The 15,516-nt window shown below is 55.8% G+C and overlaps 1 protein-coding gene across 4 annotated transcripts in view; it reads right to left on the reverse strand.

Annotated features, from left to right (window-relative positions):
* The window catches only part of cux1a (cut-like homeobox 1a), a 191,956-nt gene that overhangs the window by 18,527 nt on the left and 157,913 nt on the right, over positions 1–15,516 (reverse strand). For 2 of the 4 annotated variants that reach the window (XM_064352369.1, XM_064352372.1), the window contains 3 exons: positions 15,038–15,391; positions 13,084–13,243; positions 3,634–3,903 (listed from right to left, as the gene is read on the reverse strand). In XM_064352369.1, coding sequence (XP_064208439.1) covers positions 3,634–3,903; positions 13,084–13,243; positions 15,038–15,391 — 784 coding nt within the window. The remainder of the gene's footprint in view (positions 1–3,633; positions 3,904–13,083; positions 13,244–15,037; positions 15,392–15,516) is intronic. The other 2 variants (XM_064352371.1, XM_064352370.1) reach the window with 1 other exon arrangement.

Genomic DNA, 15,516 nt, shown 5'->3' on the forward strand with positions numbered 1-15,516 from the left:
CAGGTGCCCTCGATTTGTCACAGCACTGCTGAGGATCGCCCGCGCGCAGATTTCACACCTCCAACGCATGTTTACGCTCCCATAAAAACCCTGTGTGCACTGACTAGCTGCTAACGCTACGCTCCCATAAAAAACCCTGTGTGCACTGACTAGCTGCTAACGCTACGCTCCCATAAAAACCCTGTGTGCACTGACTAGCTGCTAATGCTACGCTCCCATAAAAAACCCTGTGTGCACTGACTAGCTGCTAAGCTACGCTCCCATAAAACCCTGTGTGCCGGACTAGTGCTAACGTATGCTCACCAAGAAAACCCTGGTGCACTGACTAGCTGCTAACGCTACGCTCCCATAAAAACCCTGTGCATGCAGTGCCTACAGCTACGCTCCCATAAACCCTGTTGGCATGACAGCTGCATCAATGCTACGCTCCGATAAAAACCCTGTGTGCACTGTACTAGCTGCTAACCTACGCTCCCATAAAAACACCCATTGTGCACTGACTAGCTCTACGCTACGCTCCCATAAAAACCCTGTGTGCACTGACTAGCTGCTAACGCTACGCTCCCATAAAAACCCTGTGTGCACTGACTAGCTGCTAACGCTACGCTCCCATAAAAAACCCTGTGTGCACTGACTAGCTGCTAACGCTACGCTCCCATAAAAAACCCTGTGTGCACTGACTAGCTGCTAACGCTACGCTCCCATAAAAACCCTGTGTGCACTGACTAGCTGCTAACGCTACGCTCCCATAAAAACCCTGTGTGCAACTGACTAGCTGCTAACGCTACGCTCCCATAAAAAACCCTGTGTGCACTGACTAGCTGCTAACGCTACGCTCCCATAAAAAACCCTGTGTGCACTGACTAGCTGCTAACGCTACGCTCCCATAAAAACCCTGTGTGCACTGACTAGCTGCTAACGCTACGCTCCCATAAAAACCCTGTGTGCACTGACTAGCTGCTAACACCACAGATCAGTTCAGCGCGCTCGGCTTCTTAAACCGCGGCCTGGCTGCTAATGGTGCTAACGGTAAATGCTGGCAACCACAGTGGGTAAAAGCAAGGCAGGCTCTGGGACATGAGAAACTGCTGTCTTTTGGTTGTGTGGTGAAGAGGAACAGAGGAAAACACCCCACTTTTGGTTGAACACACATTGAAAGTACTAAATCTTAAATAAGTGCTTAATACTTAAACATTTAAAGAGTAAATGAATAATATTCTTGGCCAGCATTAAAAAAAAATGCCTTAAGTTAATGCTGATGGATTAATAGTTGGATGCAAATTTAAAGAAATGCATCAAGTGAAATGGCAAACACAGACTCAAAGGTTCACATGTCTCCAGGTGTTAATCTGGAAAAGCACTGGAAGGGAAATCTTATTTAGGTGATTAAAAGTTAAGCACACAAAGGCACTTCTTTAAAACGGATGAACAGATATTAAAACCGCAATTACAGGTACCCCAGTTGGTTCCAACACTGGGAACCACAAGTGAAAATTTCATGAAATGCCTGAAAGCACTGCCCGTGCACTGAAGCCACACACACACACTGTGCGACGGCCATTTTCTCTTTAATCTGCACCGTTTCCCTGGAGAACTGCACGCACGGTTCAGAAATGGCCGCCCAGTCGGCGGTGCGCAGGTCAGCTTAACAGAGGAACCAGACAGGAGAGCAGAAAGGAATGAGACAGAGGTGAGAGCGGGGGCGGGGCCTGGGGGAGGAACTGAGTCCACCTGTGAAATGGCGATGGGCGGGGCCTCAGGAACAGAGTCACGCTCCTGCATACTGCAGCTGAGACCAGGCCCTGAGTCAGCACACTTGCCTATTACTGAGTATACAGTTTACATACTTGCATGCAGCTTGTGCACTCAATAGTACGCAAGTGTGCTGATTCAGACCCAGACCCGCTCTCGGCCTGATCGACTCACTCATTATGCGGAGGCGGCCCCAGGACAGGCCACTCCCATTTTGGGCGGGGCAGCCACGGTGAAGGGCTGCAGATTGACAGCCTCTGATCTGGTCTTATAGGAAGGCCACGCTGCTTTTGGGAAGAATAAGTACGTCTCAATGCTGACGGCTGTTTTCCCCCAAAGCAAGCACAAGCACTAAAGAAACCTAGCGGCTGGATATCGCGTTGAAGTGGCTTTCCCAGCCCCGACTCCTCCCCTTTCCCCTGGCTCTGATGTCACTGGTCAGAAGCGGCCGTGCTCGGTACCCACGCTGCACGTTTTATCGCCGCTCGCAGACGCTGTATTTCCGAGACGAGCCAAAGCCTTTTTCCGCACCGCTCTTTGAACAATGTTCAAGAAGCGCAGCGTCTGCCAATCTGCCGGAAAGCCAATGAAATCAGTCCGGCGGGCCCTGCGGCGTGCGGAACGGGGGTGGGGGGGGGGGAGGGGGTGATAAATCGAGGCCGAGCCCCTCGCTCTAACGCGAGCTTCGGCGCCGGCAGCGGGCGAGCGAGAGAGGAGGCCGCGGCGGCGGCTCCGTTCCGCATGAGAGTCGCCGCGGCGATGCCCGGTCAAAGCGCTTAAATGACAACATCCATCTTTGTGGCGGGAGAGGGGGCGGGGCAGAGCGGACGAGGGGGCTGCGATCGGCGGGCCGTGCCGAGCGCGTAATGACGGCTAAAGCTGCGCGAGGAGGAGGAGGAGGAGGAGGAGGAAGAGGAAGGAGGCGCGAGGGGAAGTCTCATTACAGCCAGGCAGTGACGGAGTGGAGGGGCCGCAGTAATAGGGAATGCCTGCGGGGGCACTGGAGTGCACTGCCCATTACGGCTGAATGGGGCCCACCCCGCCGCCGCTGCCGCCGCGCGCCCAGGGAACCCATTAATCATTGCCGCCGCCGCCGTCGCCACGGCGATCTCAGAGCCGCGGACGCACCCCGCCCGGGCGCTGTCTCCCGCTGCGCGCAGCCGCAGGTTACTCCAGTTCAGTCCTCTGGGGCCGACACCCCTCTCTCTACACGCAGGACGGGCCGACACCGCTGCCCTCTGCTGGAGAAAACGCTCCCTGCAGGCTTAGCGTTTTGCAGCAGGGGCGCTCAACTCCAGGTCCTGCAGGCCGCAAACCATGTGATCACAACCACGTGCTACACCACCTGATTTCACTAATAATTTCACCTCTTTGGGTCGGGAAGTAAGCTCACTAGTGAAAGCAGGTGGTGTAGTGCACGGCTGGAGCAAGTACCCGCAGACTTGGAGTTGAGTAGTGCTGGTTTCCAGAGTAGCCAAAGAACCAATCAGAGTTTACGGTCCTTAATACACTTACAATACCTTCCTAAATACTGGCAGGTTCAAGAAAATTGTGTGTAAAGGCACTGGACTGGATATTTAATGGCCACTTGCATCTGCTAGTGGAGACAGAGAGCTGTATTATTCATACTATTAATCTTTTATTATTTTTGATGGTCGATTAGTGAAAGCAATGACAGCTTTGAACTTTCTCTACGGGTACGCATATTATAGCATAATTTTATTAGCGGCACGATTGGTTATTGCTTTACCTCACAACCAAATGACTGTGACCTTATAGGTGCCAACCACATAATAGAGGGGTGCTGCGGGGGGAGTCGGGACGGGGGGGAGGGTGGATTTTTAGGGAGGCAGAGAGGGCGGTGGGTGGTCCCGCACTCACCGAGGTTGTTGTCGGTCAGCACCTCCTTGACCTTCTTGGTGATGACGTAGGTGTCCAGCTCGGGGGACATGGCCACCATCTCCTGAATGCTGAGGCTGGGGTGTCCCGGGACGGGCAGGGGCGTGCCGGGCTGCGACTCGGACGGCTCGCTGGGGTCCGGGGCGGGCGGCTGGCTGGCCGACTCCCCCAGGCTCTTGACGGACTCCTCTGCCGAGCTGAGGGGCGACTCGGGGGCCGGGCTGCAGCTGGCCGAGGTCTTGGGGGTGTTCTCTGCGGGCGGGACGGGCGAGACGGGAACGGGGTCAGAACCGGGGGGGGGGGGTCCCGCGGCGGGACGGCCAGCGCCGCGCGCCGCGGCTCGAAACAGCCTCGGCGCATTCAGACTGAGGCTTCGCTCCCATTCCTCCAATTACACACAAATACGTTCAGCATGGCAGACGTCTGGCCAGCTCTCCAGTAATGCGGCAGCGGCAGCTGTTTCTGCAAGCACGTGGGGAACAGAGCCGAGCTCAAATCGTCTGAGTCTGTGTTCTAGAATTCCGCTGCGTTCAAACCAGCGGCGACTGTGACATCAGCACTGGAACGTTCAGTTAAGAACATCCTAATGACACGTTTGTGACCTCACACCTTAAAGGAAGTGAGAACCAATTTGCTGATGCAGGGAGTCCTCCCAAGCGCAGCTCTGAAATAAGGAGGTAAAACGATTTCTGCGCAGGTGCTGTTTCAACAGCCGCCGCGGCGAAGGAAAAGTCTTCCTGCGGTAAAAATGAGGGGATAGCTTCAAAATGAGGAGCCAGGAAGGGGGGAAGAGGGAATAGGGGAAGGGGGGAAGAGGGGAGAGAGAGAGGGGCTGGGGGAAGGGGGGAAGTGGGGAGAGGAAGACGCGGAGTTGGCGGGAGAGAGGCGGAGCGAGCCGGAGAGAGAGGGGTGATGGATAGGGCAGGCGAGCGCATGCGGCCGCGTTTACCACTCAAACACCGCCGCCGTCGTGTAATGGCGGTAAACCCCCCACCTAATGCGCAGAGATAAATATTCCTGCTGGGGGGGGGGGGGGGGGCCGTGAGGTAGAGAGCCCCCCGGCGCGGAGCCTGACAGTGACGAATATGCGGCCATTACGCTCCAGCGGATGTCTGCTCGCGCTTAAAGTCGCCCCCCTCGCCCCGTGCGGGCGTGGCCGGGACCGCCTGGTCTCTGAGGCGGGGTTCGGCGCTCGCGCAGAGCTCAAAGGGCCCGGCGATGGCGGCCCTGCCAACCTGCGTCGCGCGAACGAGCGTTCCGTAGAGAAGCGCCAGTCCTGCGACACCGGCAAGACTTCTCTGGTCTCCTCCGTCAGACAGCAAGCATTCTGACAGACGGGTGCTCGAATTTCGAGGCAGGTTTCCGAGGTTTATTCCCTCCCTCCCCACCACTCCCCCACTCTTGTGCCGTCTGGGGAGAGAGCCGCGGGAGCGATCCGAATCATCGCCTCGTTCAGCGAATTGGTCATTTTCCCCGGCTCCCTCCACACCATCGCACGCCCAATCAACTCCCCTTCAAGCCGGACCCCAGTCAGTCAGGGAGGGCCTGGGAGAGGGGGGCTGCCCGCGCACCAGCCGAAATAAGAGTCCAATCACGCGCCGAACCAGAGAGGGAAAGGGCCTGGGGAAGGCAGCCTGATCAGCTACAAATAACAGCAGGGTCAACCCCCGAATACGTCGGCCATTTCACACCGAGGGACAAATTTCAGACCCGCTATTTAACTGAGAGAGGAGAGAACGGCCGTCTGGAACCCGTGACTGGCCGAGTCCACGATCGTCGAGAAGCTCGCTGCAGCGCTCTCCCCTATCCACACCCTCGGCTACACCCTCGTAGCGCTACAGCACGCAGCTCTCAGAAGAATCACGCTCGCCGCTTTGGAGCTCGATAGCGGCCGTCTAACCGCTAGCCGAGCGTTTCAGAGGCTGTTTACTCCCGAAGCGTTCACGACCGCTCTAAGCCACCGGCTGCGTTCGCACGCGAGCAGAGAGAATCGAGAACACACGCGAGCAGAGAGAATCGAGAACACACGCGAGCAGAGAGAATCGAGAACACACGCGAGCAGAGAGAATCGAGAACACACGCGAGCAGAGAGAATCGAGAACACACGCGAGCAGAGAGAATCGAGAACGCTTTTTAAAAATGATCACACGCACGCAAACTCAGTGTCCCGCGAGCGCGGTTTTACGAGCAGCCCGAAGCGCGTAGCGCGCTACGACGCTAGCGCCCGCGTTCGGGCTCAATGAGCCTGCAGCTGCTGCGACGGATAGCGGGAAGAGCTAGCGCACGCATTCGGGGAGAGAACAGAGGCCGGGAAGGCGTCCAAGGCAGATGCCTGCGCCGTTACCCGCAAACCCTATTTTCAAAAAAAAGCCCTCGCTATTATCCGCCAAATCTGCTGGCTTGTTACCGGGACAAAGGATAGCGAGATGCGCTTGTGTACGCGGCTGCAAACACGGCGGCGACGAACTGAACGGATTCAGAATAACTCAGGCGCTGTTTACACAGCTAATAATTTGTTACAATTAGGAAAATCACCGGGATAATCATTCGCACCACCTTATTTGGAATACAATGTGAATATAATTTGTCGCAGGAGTTTCTGGTGCTACACGACAGCAGTGAATGTCGATTGGCACAGCACTGCATTTGGGTCATGCTTCTGTTGAATTTACAAAACATGCAAATTGGGCAATTTCAATAATATAAAGCAAAGAATCTGGTTGTTCTATAGAACTCTCTTAATATTGTGAGGTCATAAAAGGAATTCTTGAAAACCTGACTATTAACATTTTAGAAGGGTAACAGATGTGATTAGAATGTTCTTAACTGAACATTCTAATGCTGATGTAACAATCACAAAGGGTAACTGAAAGCAATGTTCTAGAACATACAACTTTGAAAGAACATTCCAGAAAATCTTCTCTTCCAAGGGTCTACAGAGTCTCAGGGTCCATGTAAACATGGCCAGTGAAGAGACTCCGTCAGAGACTCCAGTGAGCGGAGAGAACATCAGCGCAGTGGTCTCTGGTGGCAATGTTTCCAAACCGGTGTCGGAGGAAGGTGCCTGGGGGCCAGTGCGGCAGGAATTTGGCTGCTTTTCTTTCCTGATATATCTTACAGGATTAAGCAGGCACCACAAAATAAAAATAAAAAATTTGATGTCTAGCAATGCACATGACAGAAATGTCTATTTTCTTTTTGACGTCTGGTTGTTAAGAAGTAACAACCTGCTTTCACGGAAAAATTTGAAATTTTAATCAGTGCCTCACAAAGTGGGCTCTCTCTCTCCCTCATTCCTTCCACCCCCCTCTCCCTCCCTCCCTCCCTCCCTCCCTCCCTCAGCCTGATCGCTCCGCTCGGCTTGGCTCGGCGAGGCTGGCTGGCTGGCTGGGGCTGGCCGCGGCCCTGAAGTGAGCAGCCAGGGGAGCAGTCAGATGCGATCATCTTCGCGGCGCGCCGGGGGAAGCGGCTGGGAGGGAGCCAGTCAGCTCGCATCTCCAGCTGGGCCCGCTCGCCGGCTGGTGACATTTTAACTGGCGGCGCGAGGAGCGAGCGGGGAGGGGGGGGGGGTGGGGGGGCGAGCAGGGAGGACGGGTCGTCCTGTGACACTGCCAGCAACGCACGGCGAAGCAAAGCGCAACACCCAGGGGGCGGAGCCACAGGGAGTGGGGGTGTGGGGGGGTTACACTGGTGGAGAAAGAGAGAGTTGGTGGAAGATCCTGAGACGAAAAACAGAAAGAGAGGGAGATGGATAGAGAAAGAAAAGAGGGACACAGAGACACTGAGAGAGAGAGGGTTGGGGGGGCAAAGGGGGGGAAAGAGTGGGGGGGTAGACAGAGCAAACAAGACAGAAAAAGATTGGGAGCAGTTGGGCTCTGGGCCACAGAAGTTACAGAAGTTGTTTTTTAGAATTTTTTAGAAATTAGTTTCTTCTCGAGAATCTGAACAAGCCACTCCCTAAAATTCTAAGCTCGTGGGGAACGCGCCTGAGACACAGACCCGCACGTCCTTCAGGAGAGCCGGAGGCAGCCGTCGCTCCGCCAACCCTCAACCGTGCCGCATCGCCGGGGAGATTCGGCGCAGCGGCCGCAGCCACCGGGCCGGAGGGGGACCGGGGAACGTGCTGTGCGAGCACGCCCACACCGGGGAACGCAGAGGAGGGAACGGGCCGCAGCGTCCCAAATTAGAGCCGGTATCTCACGCGAAGCAACACCTCCAATCCGGAAGGGCAAACGGGCATTCAGGGGAGAGGATGCGTTGTGACAGATGTGCAGGCAGAGCGTGCGGTATCTGCGGCAGCGGGGGAGTTTGGTGGGTGGGGGGCAGCAGCTCTGTGCGCTAACCCCAGGGAGGGATGCTTTTAGCCTGGTTAACCATCGCCATCTAACGAGGGTCACAGAGGACGGACACCGGCCGGGCGCTCGCTGCCTGAGCCAATCACCGGAGGGGAGGGGGGCGGAGCCTGTGCGAGACGCTCAGCAGGATGTGGGAAAGGGAAACTTTAGTGGCAAAAGCGCAGGAAAAGCCCCCGAAACACTGCACTTAAAATGACACGCGACTCACAATCCCCATCGCACCCGCCCGGACCCCCCCCCCCCCCGGACCCCACTCCTCTCAATCGCCCATCTGTGTGGCCGCGTTTCCTGTGTATCGGCTGGAGCGTTAGCGTAGCGCAGGCTAAGAGAGAGAGAGGCATTACCCAGCCGCCTAAAGCCATCCCCATTACCTCAGCCCCTCAGATAATCTGCCAATCGGGTCACGCCCCGCCCCGTCACTCTAAACAACAGCCCGCGCTGGCGTGAGGGCACGCTAATGTGCCTTTTGCTTAATTTTTTTTTTTTTTTTTTAAATGGGACGCTCTTCAAAAAGCCGTTCCCGGGAAGACCCGGCCGCTATCCGCCGAGTCCTCTAACAAGTGGCACATTAAAACCATCACGGTAACATAATGTCCTTTTAAATTCCCCCTCTCTCTCCCACGGCCCGGGCTTAAGCCGAAGAGGCCAGCTGACATTTACGTTTCTTTTTAAGCTACGGGCCCATTTTAAAAGCCATTAATTTCCTATCCTCTTTTTTTCTCTCTCTCTCTCTCTTTTTCTTTTTTTTTGTCGGTTAAAGTCATCACTGTAATCTATATATTGCCCTGCCTAATTTGCGGTAAAAATGATTGAGAAAGGGTGCTTAATGTGGGACAGGCAGTAAATGCGATTCATCATGCTCGCGCTTCGCGGCTCCCGTTGAAGCCCCCTCCTCCAAACCCCCCCCCCCCCATCCCTCCACCCCCCCATCGCCCCCTCGCTCCTATTCATCATGCGATCGGCTGATTATTTGCATATTAATCAGCCGCTGGAGCGTGAGCGCGGAGTGATGTGGCTGAACGCGCCGCTGTCTAAGGGGGAGGGGGGTGGTGGTGGGGGGGGCAGTAATTATCATACATCAGCGTTCTGATGGGGTAATTGATTACTACAGCTCTGGGAGGCCCTGGGGGGCCCCCCGTTCCGTGCGTACCCCAGACTCCGCCCCCTAGCCTCTCTCCTTCATAACACAGGCCAAGCCTGAAAACATCACAGCCTGCCGCCATTACTCAGAGACCACACGCACCGCGCTACACCCAAACCCACTCCACACACGCACCGCGCTACACCCAAACCCACTCCACACACGCACCGCGCTACACCCAAACCCACTCTACACACGCACTGCGCTACACCCAAACCCACTCCACACACGCACTGCGCTACACCCAAAACCCACTCCACACACGCACTGCGCTACACCCAAACCCATCTCTACACACGCGTCTATGGGACTACACCAAGCCCACCTGGACACACGTCCTGCGCTACCCCAACCCCCCCCAGCCTCTCCCACATAACACAGGCACGCCTACCCAAACCATTACACACGCCTGCCGCTACCCAAACCCACACGCACGCGCTACACCCAAACCCACTCCACACACGCACGCGCTACACCCAAACCCACTCCACACACGCACTGCGCTACACCCAAACCCACTCTACACACGCACCGCGCTACACCCAAACCCACTCCACACACGCACCGCGCCACACCCAAACCCACTCCACACACGCACCGCGCTACACCCAAACCCACTCCACACACGCACCGCGCTACACCCAAACCCACTCCACACACGCACTGCGCTACACCCAAACCCACTCCACACACGCACTGCGCTACACCCAAACCCACTCCACACACGCACTGCGCTACACCCAAACCCACTCCACACACGCACTGCGCTACACCCAAACCACTCCACACACGCACTGCGCTACACCCAAACCCACTCCACACACGCACTGCGCTACACCCAAACCCACTCCACACACGCACTGCGCTACACCCAAACCCACTCTACACACGCACTGCGCTACACCCAAACCCACTCTACACACGCACTGCGCTACACCCAAACCCACTCTACACACGCACTGCGCTACACCCAAACCCACTCTACACACGCACTGCGCTACACCCAAACCCACTCTACACACGCACTGCGCTACACCCAAACCCACTCACACACGCACTGCGCTACACCCAAACCCACTCCACACACCACTGCGCTACACCCAAACCCCTCCACACACCACTGCGCTACACCCAACCTCCACACACACAGCGTACACCCAACCACTCCACACCCACCCAACCCAACCCATCACACCCACGCGCTACACCCAAACCCACTCTACACACGCACTGCGCTACACCCAAACCCACCCTATCAGCGTCTCCGATACCAGCGCTGAAATACTGAGATTTAAATCTGTAGTATTATAGAGAGCTGAGAGCACAGCTGCACCCTCAGTGTTGTGTGGAAAGGTACGGGGTGTCCTCTGGCGATAGGTCAGGTTTCATTGTGAGCAATCAAGAGATCTCCAACACGGTCCAAAAAACATCCAGTGCTGCAGTGTTCACAGACTGTACCAGACAGATATGCCCTGTCATTCTTTGTGTTATACCGCCCTATCGCATTTCACCATTCAGGGAGGCGAAATAGAAGTTGTTGCACGTCCCACTGATTCATCAGTGCACTTTGAGGTTCATCTCGAGCGACGATAATTAAATCTCATCGGCCTTCGCTGCCCAGTAAGGAGACTGCTCGTGTGGCCGTGAGGCACAGAAGAGCAGGGCAGGAGCGACTCCGTTTCATGGAGTTTTTTGGGTGCCCCTCCAAGCCTGAACGGATCTATTATTCGGCTCCATCCACTACCATTGCTAATGCTAAACCTCAAACGCCTTATTTATAGTTTTAGAGTCTTTTTCGATGCCTGGATAAGCTCAAACTTTCTAAATGCTTTGAGTCTTATGGAAATCACAGAGTGCTCCATGTCTGACTTTTCATACTGCAACATTCAGCTGCAGCATTTTGTTGTTTTTATGAAGTTCCCCCTTCAGGGGCAAATGACACCAAGATTTTTAAAAAGCAATATATGGACAGAATACTTATTTTCTTCCAAGATTTGAACTCATTTGAAGAGTAGAAAGAACGTGCTGTTATGTTTACGTTTGAATATCAGATCAAACGCAAAGACGGTCTAAAAATGCACAAAGCTCCCTCGCGCTCTGTTTAAGTAAAAGGCACGGGAAGGGCCGCTTCCTTTAAAGTCTGTTTGACAAGACTGTCGCTACACTTTCAAAGAAATGTTACTCAGAAGCCTTGTTCACCGGTCCTGCAGTGGCACGGAAGGTGTCTTTCCAAAACGTCTAAGAGGGAGTGATTTTAGCTGCTTAATCCTCTGGTGCACCAGCTGTTTATTTTCCGTGTGAGAATCGATTTTGTGTTTTCGGACGATGTGGGTCGCACGCCTTGCGAACCCCATCTGTCTGCGGAACGCGGCGACAGCGTCAGAGACCGCGCAGAATCGTGCCGGCGTTCGGGCTGTAGGCCCAGCTAACGGCTCTGCTTTGACTGGGCGGCAAGCAATTAAAATGCCCGCGCCCAGCGCCAGGGCGAGGTCCGGAACATGGGGGGCTTGCATCTGGCTCGGGTTCCAGCGCGACCCGTGAAGACCCGGGGGTTCCACGTGACCCGCTGAAACAAACGCCGAGCTGGACGTGGCTGCAATGAGCTCGGTTGCCCGGGAAACACTCGCTGTACCCAAACGCTCCCATTCCAAACGCTCCTTCACATCTCCACTCGTCCCAGTGGACCGTTGCCACGGGAACACTGGTCGGGTTCCGCTCCTTCACCCCCCTCAGCCCTGGACGGCCCTCCCTGCTTTTAGCATGGCGCTATAGTTAGCGTCCGGGCCAGGGGCGGCCGGCAGCAGGTCTAACTCAGGCCAGCCGGGAGAGGACGACGCAAAAGGAACAGGAGCGCCCGAGCGCACCAAGATCTGCTGCAGAGCTACCGCACACCTTAACAGAACCCTCCCACACCACCCCACAGCCAACCGTCCTGAAATCCACCCTGCTCTAACCGGCGCAGGCTCAACCCCAGAACATCCTTTTAAGCAGTAATCAGAAGAATGAGAATCAGGTAAGGAAGAGGAGGAGGAGGAGGAGGAGGAGGGAGGAATACAGGCCGACCGCAGCCCCCGGGGGAGTTGGTGATGATGCGAGCGGCCCCAAAACAGCAGGAGGAAGGCTTGCCGCCAAACCGCTTCTCTCCTGGGGCAGGGCGGGAACACCTGGCACCTGCACACCAGCTGAACACCATCTCAAACGAACCTTACCGAGAGTTTAGCCTCATCAGCCTCGCTTCACTAGGAGTGGGAGTCTCTGTGGTGTAGGAGACCTTTAGTTAACCTGGGGTCAGACTTTTAGAGTTAGGGCCCTCGTGGTCGGCGGTCCTTCAGGTCAGTACAGCCAACACAGCTCCCCTACAAGCCACGAGTCCAACAGACTGGCCGTATCAGGCCAACCCCAGGTGGAAGGGCTGCCTGCCGGTGTGTCTCCATCGACAGTACTAATCACACCCACACGCGTCATTTAGTCATGAGGCCAACTTATAAATAAATAAACAAATAAAAACACGGTTCACTGCGACAAACAGGGACATGTCTGTGGCTGTTCATATAAGGCGGCTCTGGTTGTGGCGTTGGGTGTGAGAGGGCGGTTGGCAGCAGTTGAGAATGGTTGAGGCGTGGTGCATTTGAGGTGATGACTAGGTTAGATGTGGTTTGCTTGAAGTGCGCATTTGGTTGAGGTGCAGAGAACGAAGAGGATGTGGGAGACAGCTGAGCATGTTTGAGGTGTGGTTCAAGGGGGACGTCGGTTGAACAGGGCTGAGGTGCGGTTTGATTGAGGTGTGGTTTAAGAGGACGTTGGAGGTTGAGCACAGCTGTTTGCTGATGAGGTGTTTTGCGGTCGAGGTTAGAATGGTTGAGGTGTGGTGTGGGGGGCGGGCGTGGCGTGGGGGTGGGTGTGGGCGTGGCACGGCGGGCGCGGCCGGGCGGGTACCTTGCGGCTGGCCCTGCAGCGGGAGCACGCTCTGGCCCAGCTCCCCGTTCAGCCACAGCTGCATGCGGATGAAGGGCTCCCGGCCCTTCTGGGTCAGCTTGCTCCAGGGCTTGGGCCGAGACAGCATGTCACTCACACTCCCCTGAGACAGGCCCAGCACCTGCAACAAAGCACACAGAGCCAGGCAGGTCAGCCTCACAGAACCAGGCCGGTTATTCACACAGAACCAGGCCGGTTATTCACACAGAACCAGGCCGGTTATTCACACAGAACCAGGCCGGTTATTCACACAGAACCAGGCCGGTCAGCCTCACAGAACCAGGCAGGTCAATCACACAGAACCAGGCCAGTCAGTCACACAGAACCAGGCCGGTTATTCACACAGAACCAGGCAGGTCAGTCACAGAGTAACCAGGCCGGTCAGTCACATAGAGCCAGGCCTCATTCATACAGAACCAGGCAGATCAGTCACACAGAACCAGGCAGGTCAGTCACAGAGTAACCAGGCCAGTCAGTCACAGAGTAACCAGGCCAGTCAGTCACACAGAACCAGGCCAGTCAGTCACAGAGTAACCAGGCAGGTCAGCCTCACAGAACCAGGCAGGTCAGTCACAGAGTAACCAGGCCGGTCAGTCACACAGAACCAGGCCAGTCAGTCACAGAGTAACCAGGCCGGTCAGTCACAGAGTAACCAGGCCGGTCAGTCACATAGAGCCAGGCCTCATTCATACAGAACCAGGCAGGTCAGTCACACAGAACCAGGCAGGTCAGTCACACAGAACCAGGCAGGTCAGTCATTCAATAAGCAGAAAGGTAAACACTGTGGCAACATGTGTAGTGATGGAACATGCACATCTTCAAGGTTCCCAACGGCATGCAAATTAATGGGAAGACTCTCTCTCTCTCCCTGATACAAAATCACACACACAAACACACAGCTGCTTTAAAGCCACTGAGATTTGAAACTCCATATAGTCAAGCCAGCAAAAGAACGCCTTGGCAGTTCTTTCAAATATGGGCAAAGAGAGCAGATCACTCTCTTAGAGAAATCTCCAGGGGGGGGTATAAATAAAAGATTGACCAATTAGATCATTTACCAATAGAATAAAAGGCCAGTTTGTACATAATTTCACTCGATTCTCTCCAAAAAAACGAGTATCCTGCTTTTTCTCCTCCCCGCCTAATGTGTTTATGCGGCTGGCAAATCTTTACAAAAACGATTTGCTCTAGCGCTCACAGAATTTTTTAAAAAAGAGGCTGTTTGCGGTTGAAATCGTATTCCCGCTGCCCGAACGCTACGCAAGGCGTGATGGAATTAACCAGCACGGCACTGACAGGAGACTGCTCTTATTTGGTCGACGTGAAAGATTCGAACTGACAACGGAAAGCTCGTAAAACCAAAGTTGGGGGGGCGACGCAGGCCCGTCGATCTGATTTTATTGGGGTTGAGGACGGACGCCTAATGGGGGAGGGGCATCGAAACATTTGGGGCAGGGGCGGCAGAGATGGGCACCCAGTCCTCCAGCGGCCCTGTGCAGATGGGACTGAGGCGCTCATCTTGCCAAGAGACCAGAAGAAGAAGACGGGTACCTCATCTGAGAGGGGCTAGAGGGGTGGGAAACTGCTTTGGCGTCTCCCCAAAGGCCCAGGGTGGAACGTCCCAGAAAAAAAGGGACAAGAAAACAGCCAAGCCGAAAAAACCACCCCCCCCCCCACCAAAAAAAAAATCAAGGAGACAAAATGCCTCTCGAGGGTCTAACGGAAGTGGCACACAAACGCTTATTTGTTTGACACTGACGGCTCATGCTGCAGAGCCATCTACACAAGAGCTCAGCCTGATTTCTGTTTTTTGGGAGAGGCGGAGAAGGGATAAGGGCGGAGCCTAGAACGGGGCGGTGTGTGGGGGGGGGGACTTTGAAAGCGGGGTTTGGGGGGGGGGGGTGAAGCCGCACACCTTTTCTCCGAAGACGCGCTGGCAGATGCCGTTTTTGGCCAGCTTGTCCTTGACCTGCTGGGTGAGCTCGACCGTGTCCACGTCCTGGTACATGTAGACCTCGTACTGCTCGGGCGTGAGCGGGGCCACCGCCGCCTTGGCGGGCTTGCCCAGGGGCAGCAGCAGGGCGGGCGAGGAGGGCAGGGGGCTGCTGTGGGGGGTCTCGCCGCCCCCGCCCCCGCCGGGGGGGCCGGGCAGGCTCAGCTCCGAGCCCTGAGAGCAGGGCGACTCGGCGCTGGGCCAGTCCTTCCAGTAGTCCAGCGAGGAGGAGGAGGAGGAAGGGCCGGCCGCCGAGCCGGACAGCCGGGCGGGCTTCTAAGCAGAGACACAGAGAGGCACAGTCAGTCAGGGCCGGCCAGACGGCCCGCCGTGGGACGGGGTGCCGAGCGCACTCCCGCGGGGGGGGTGGGGGGTGACCCTACACGACCCGAGCCGGGCGT

Source organism: Anguilla rostrata, chromosome 9 (assembly GCF_018555375.3).
Source record: "Anguilla rostrata isolate EN2019 chromosome 9, ASM1855537v3, whole genome shotgun sequence".
In the NCBI taxonomy this organism is placed as follows: domain Eukaryota; kingdom Metazoa; phylum Chordata; class Actinopteri; order Anguilliformes; family Anguillidae; genus Anguilla; species Anguilla rostrata.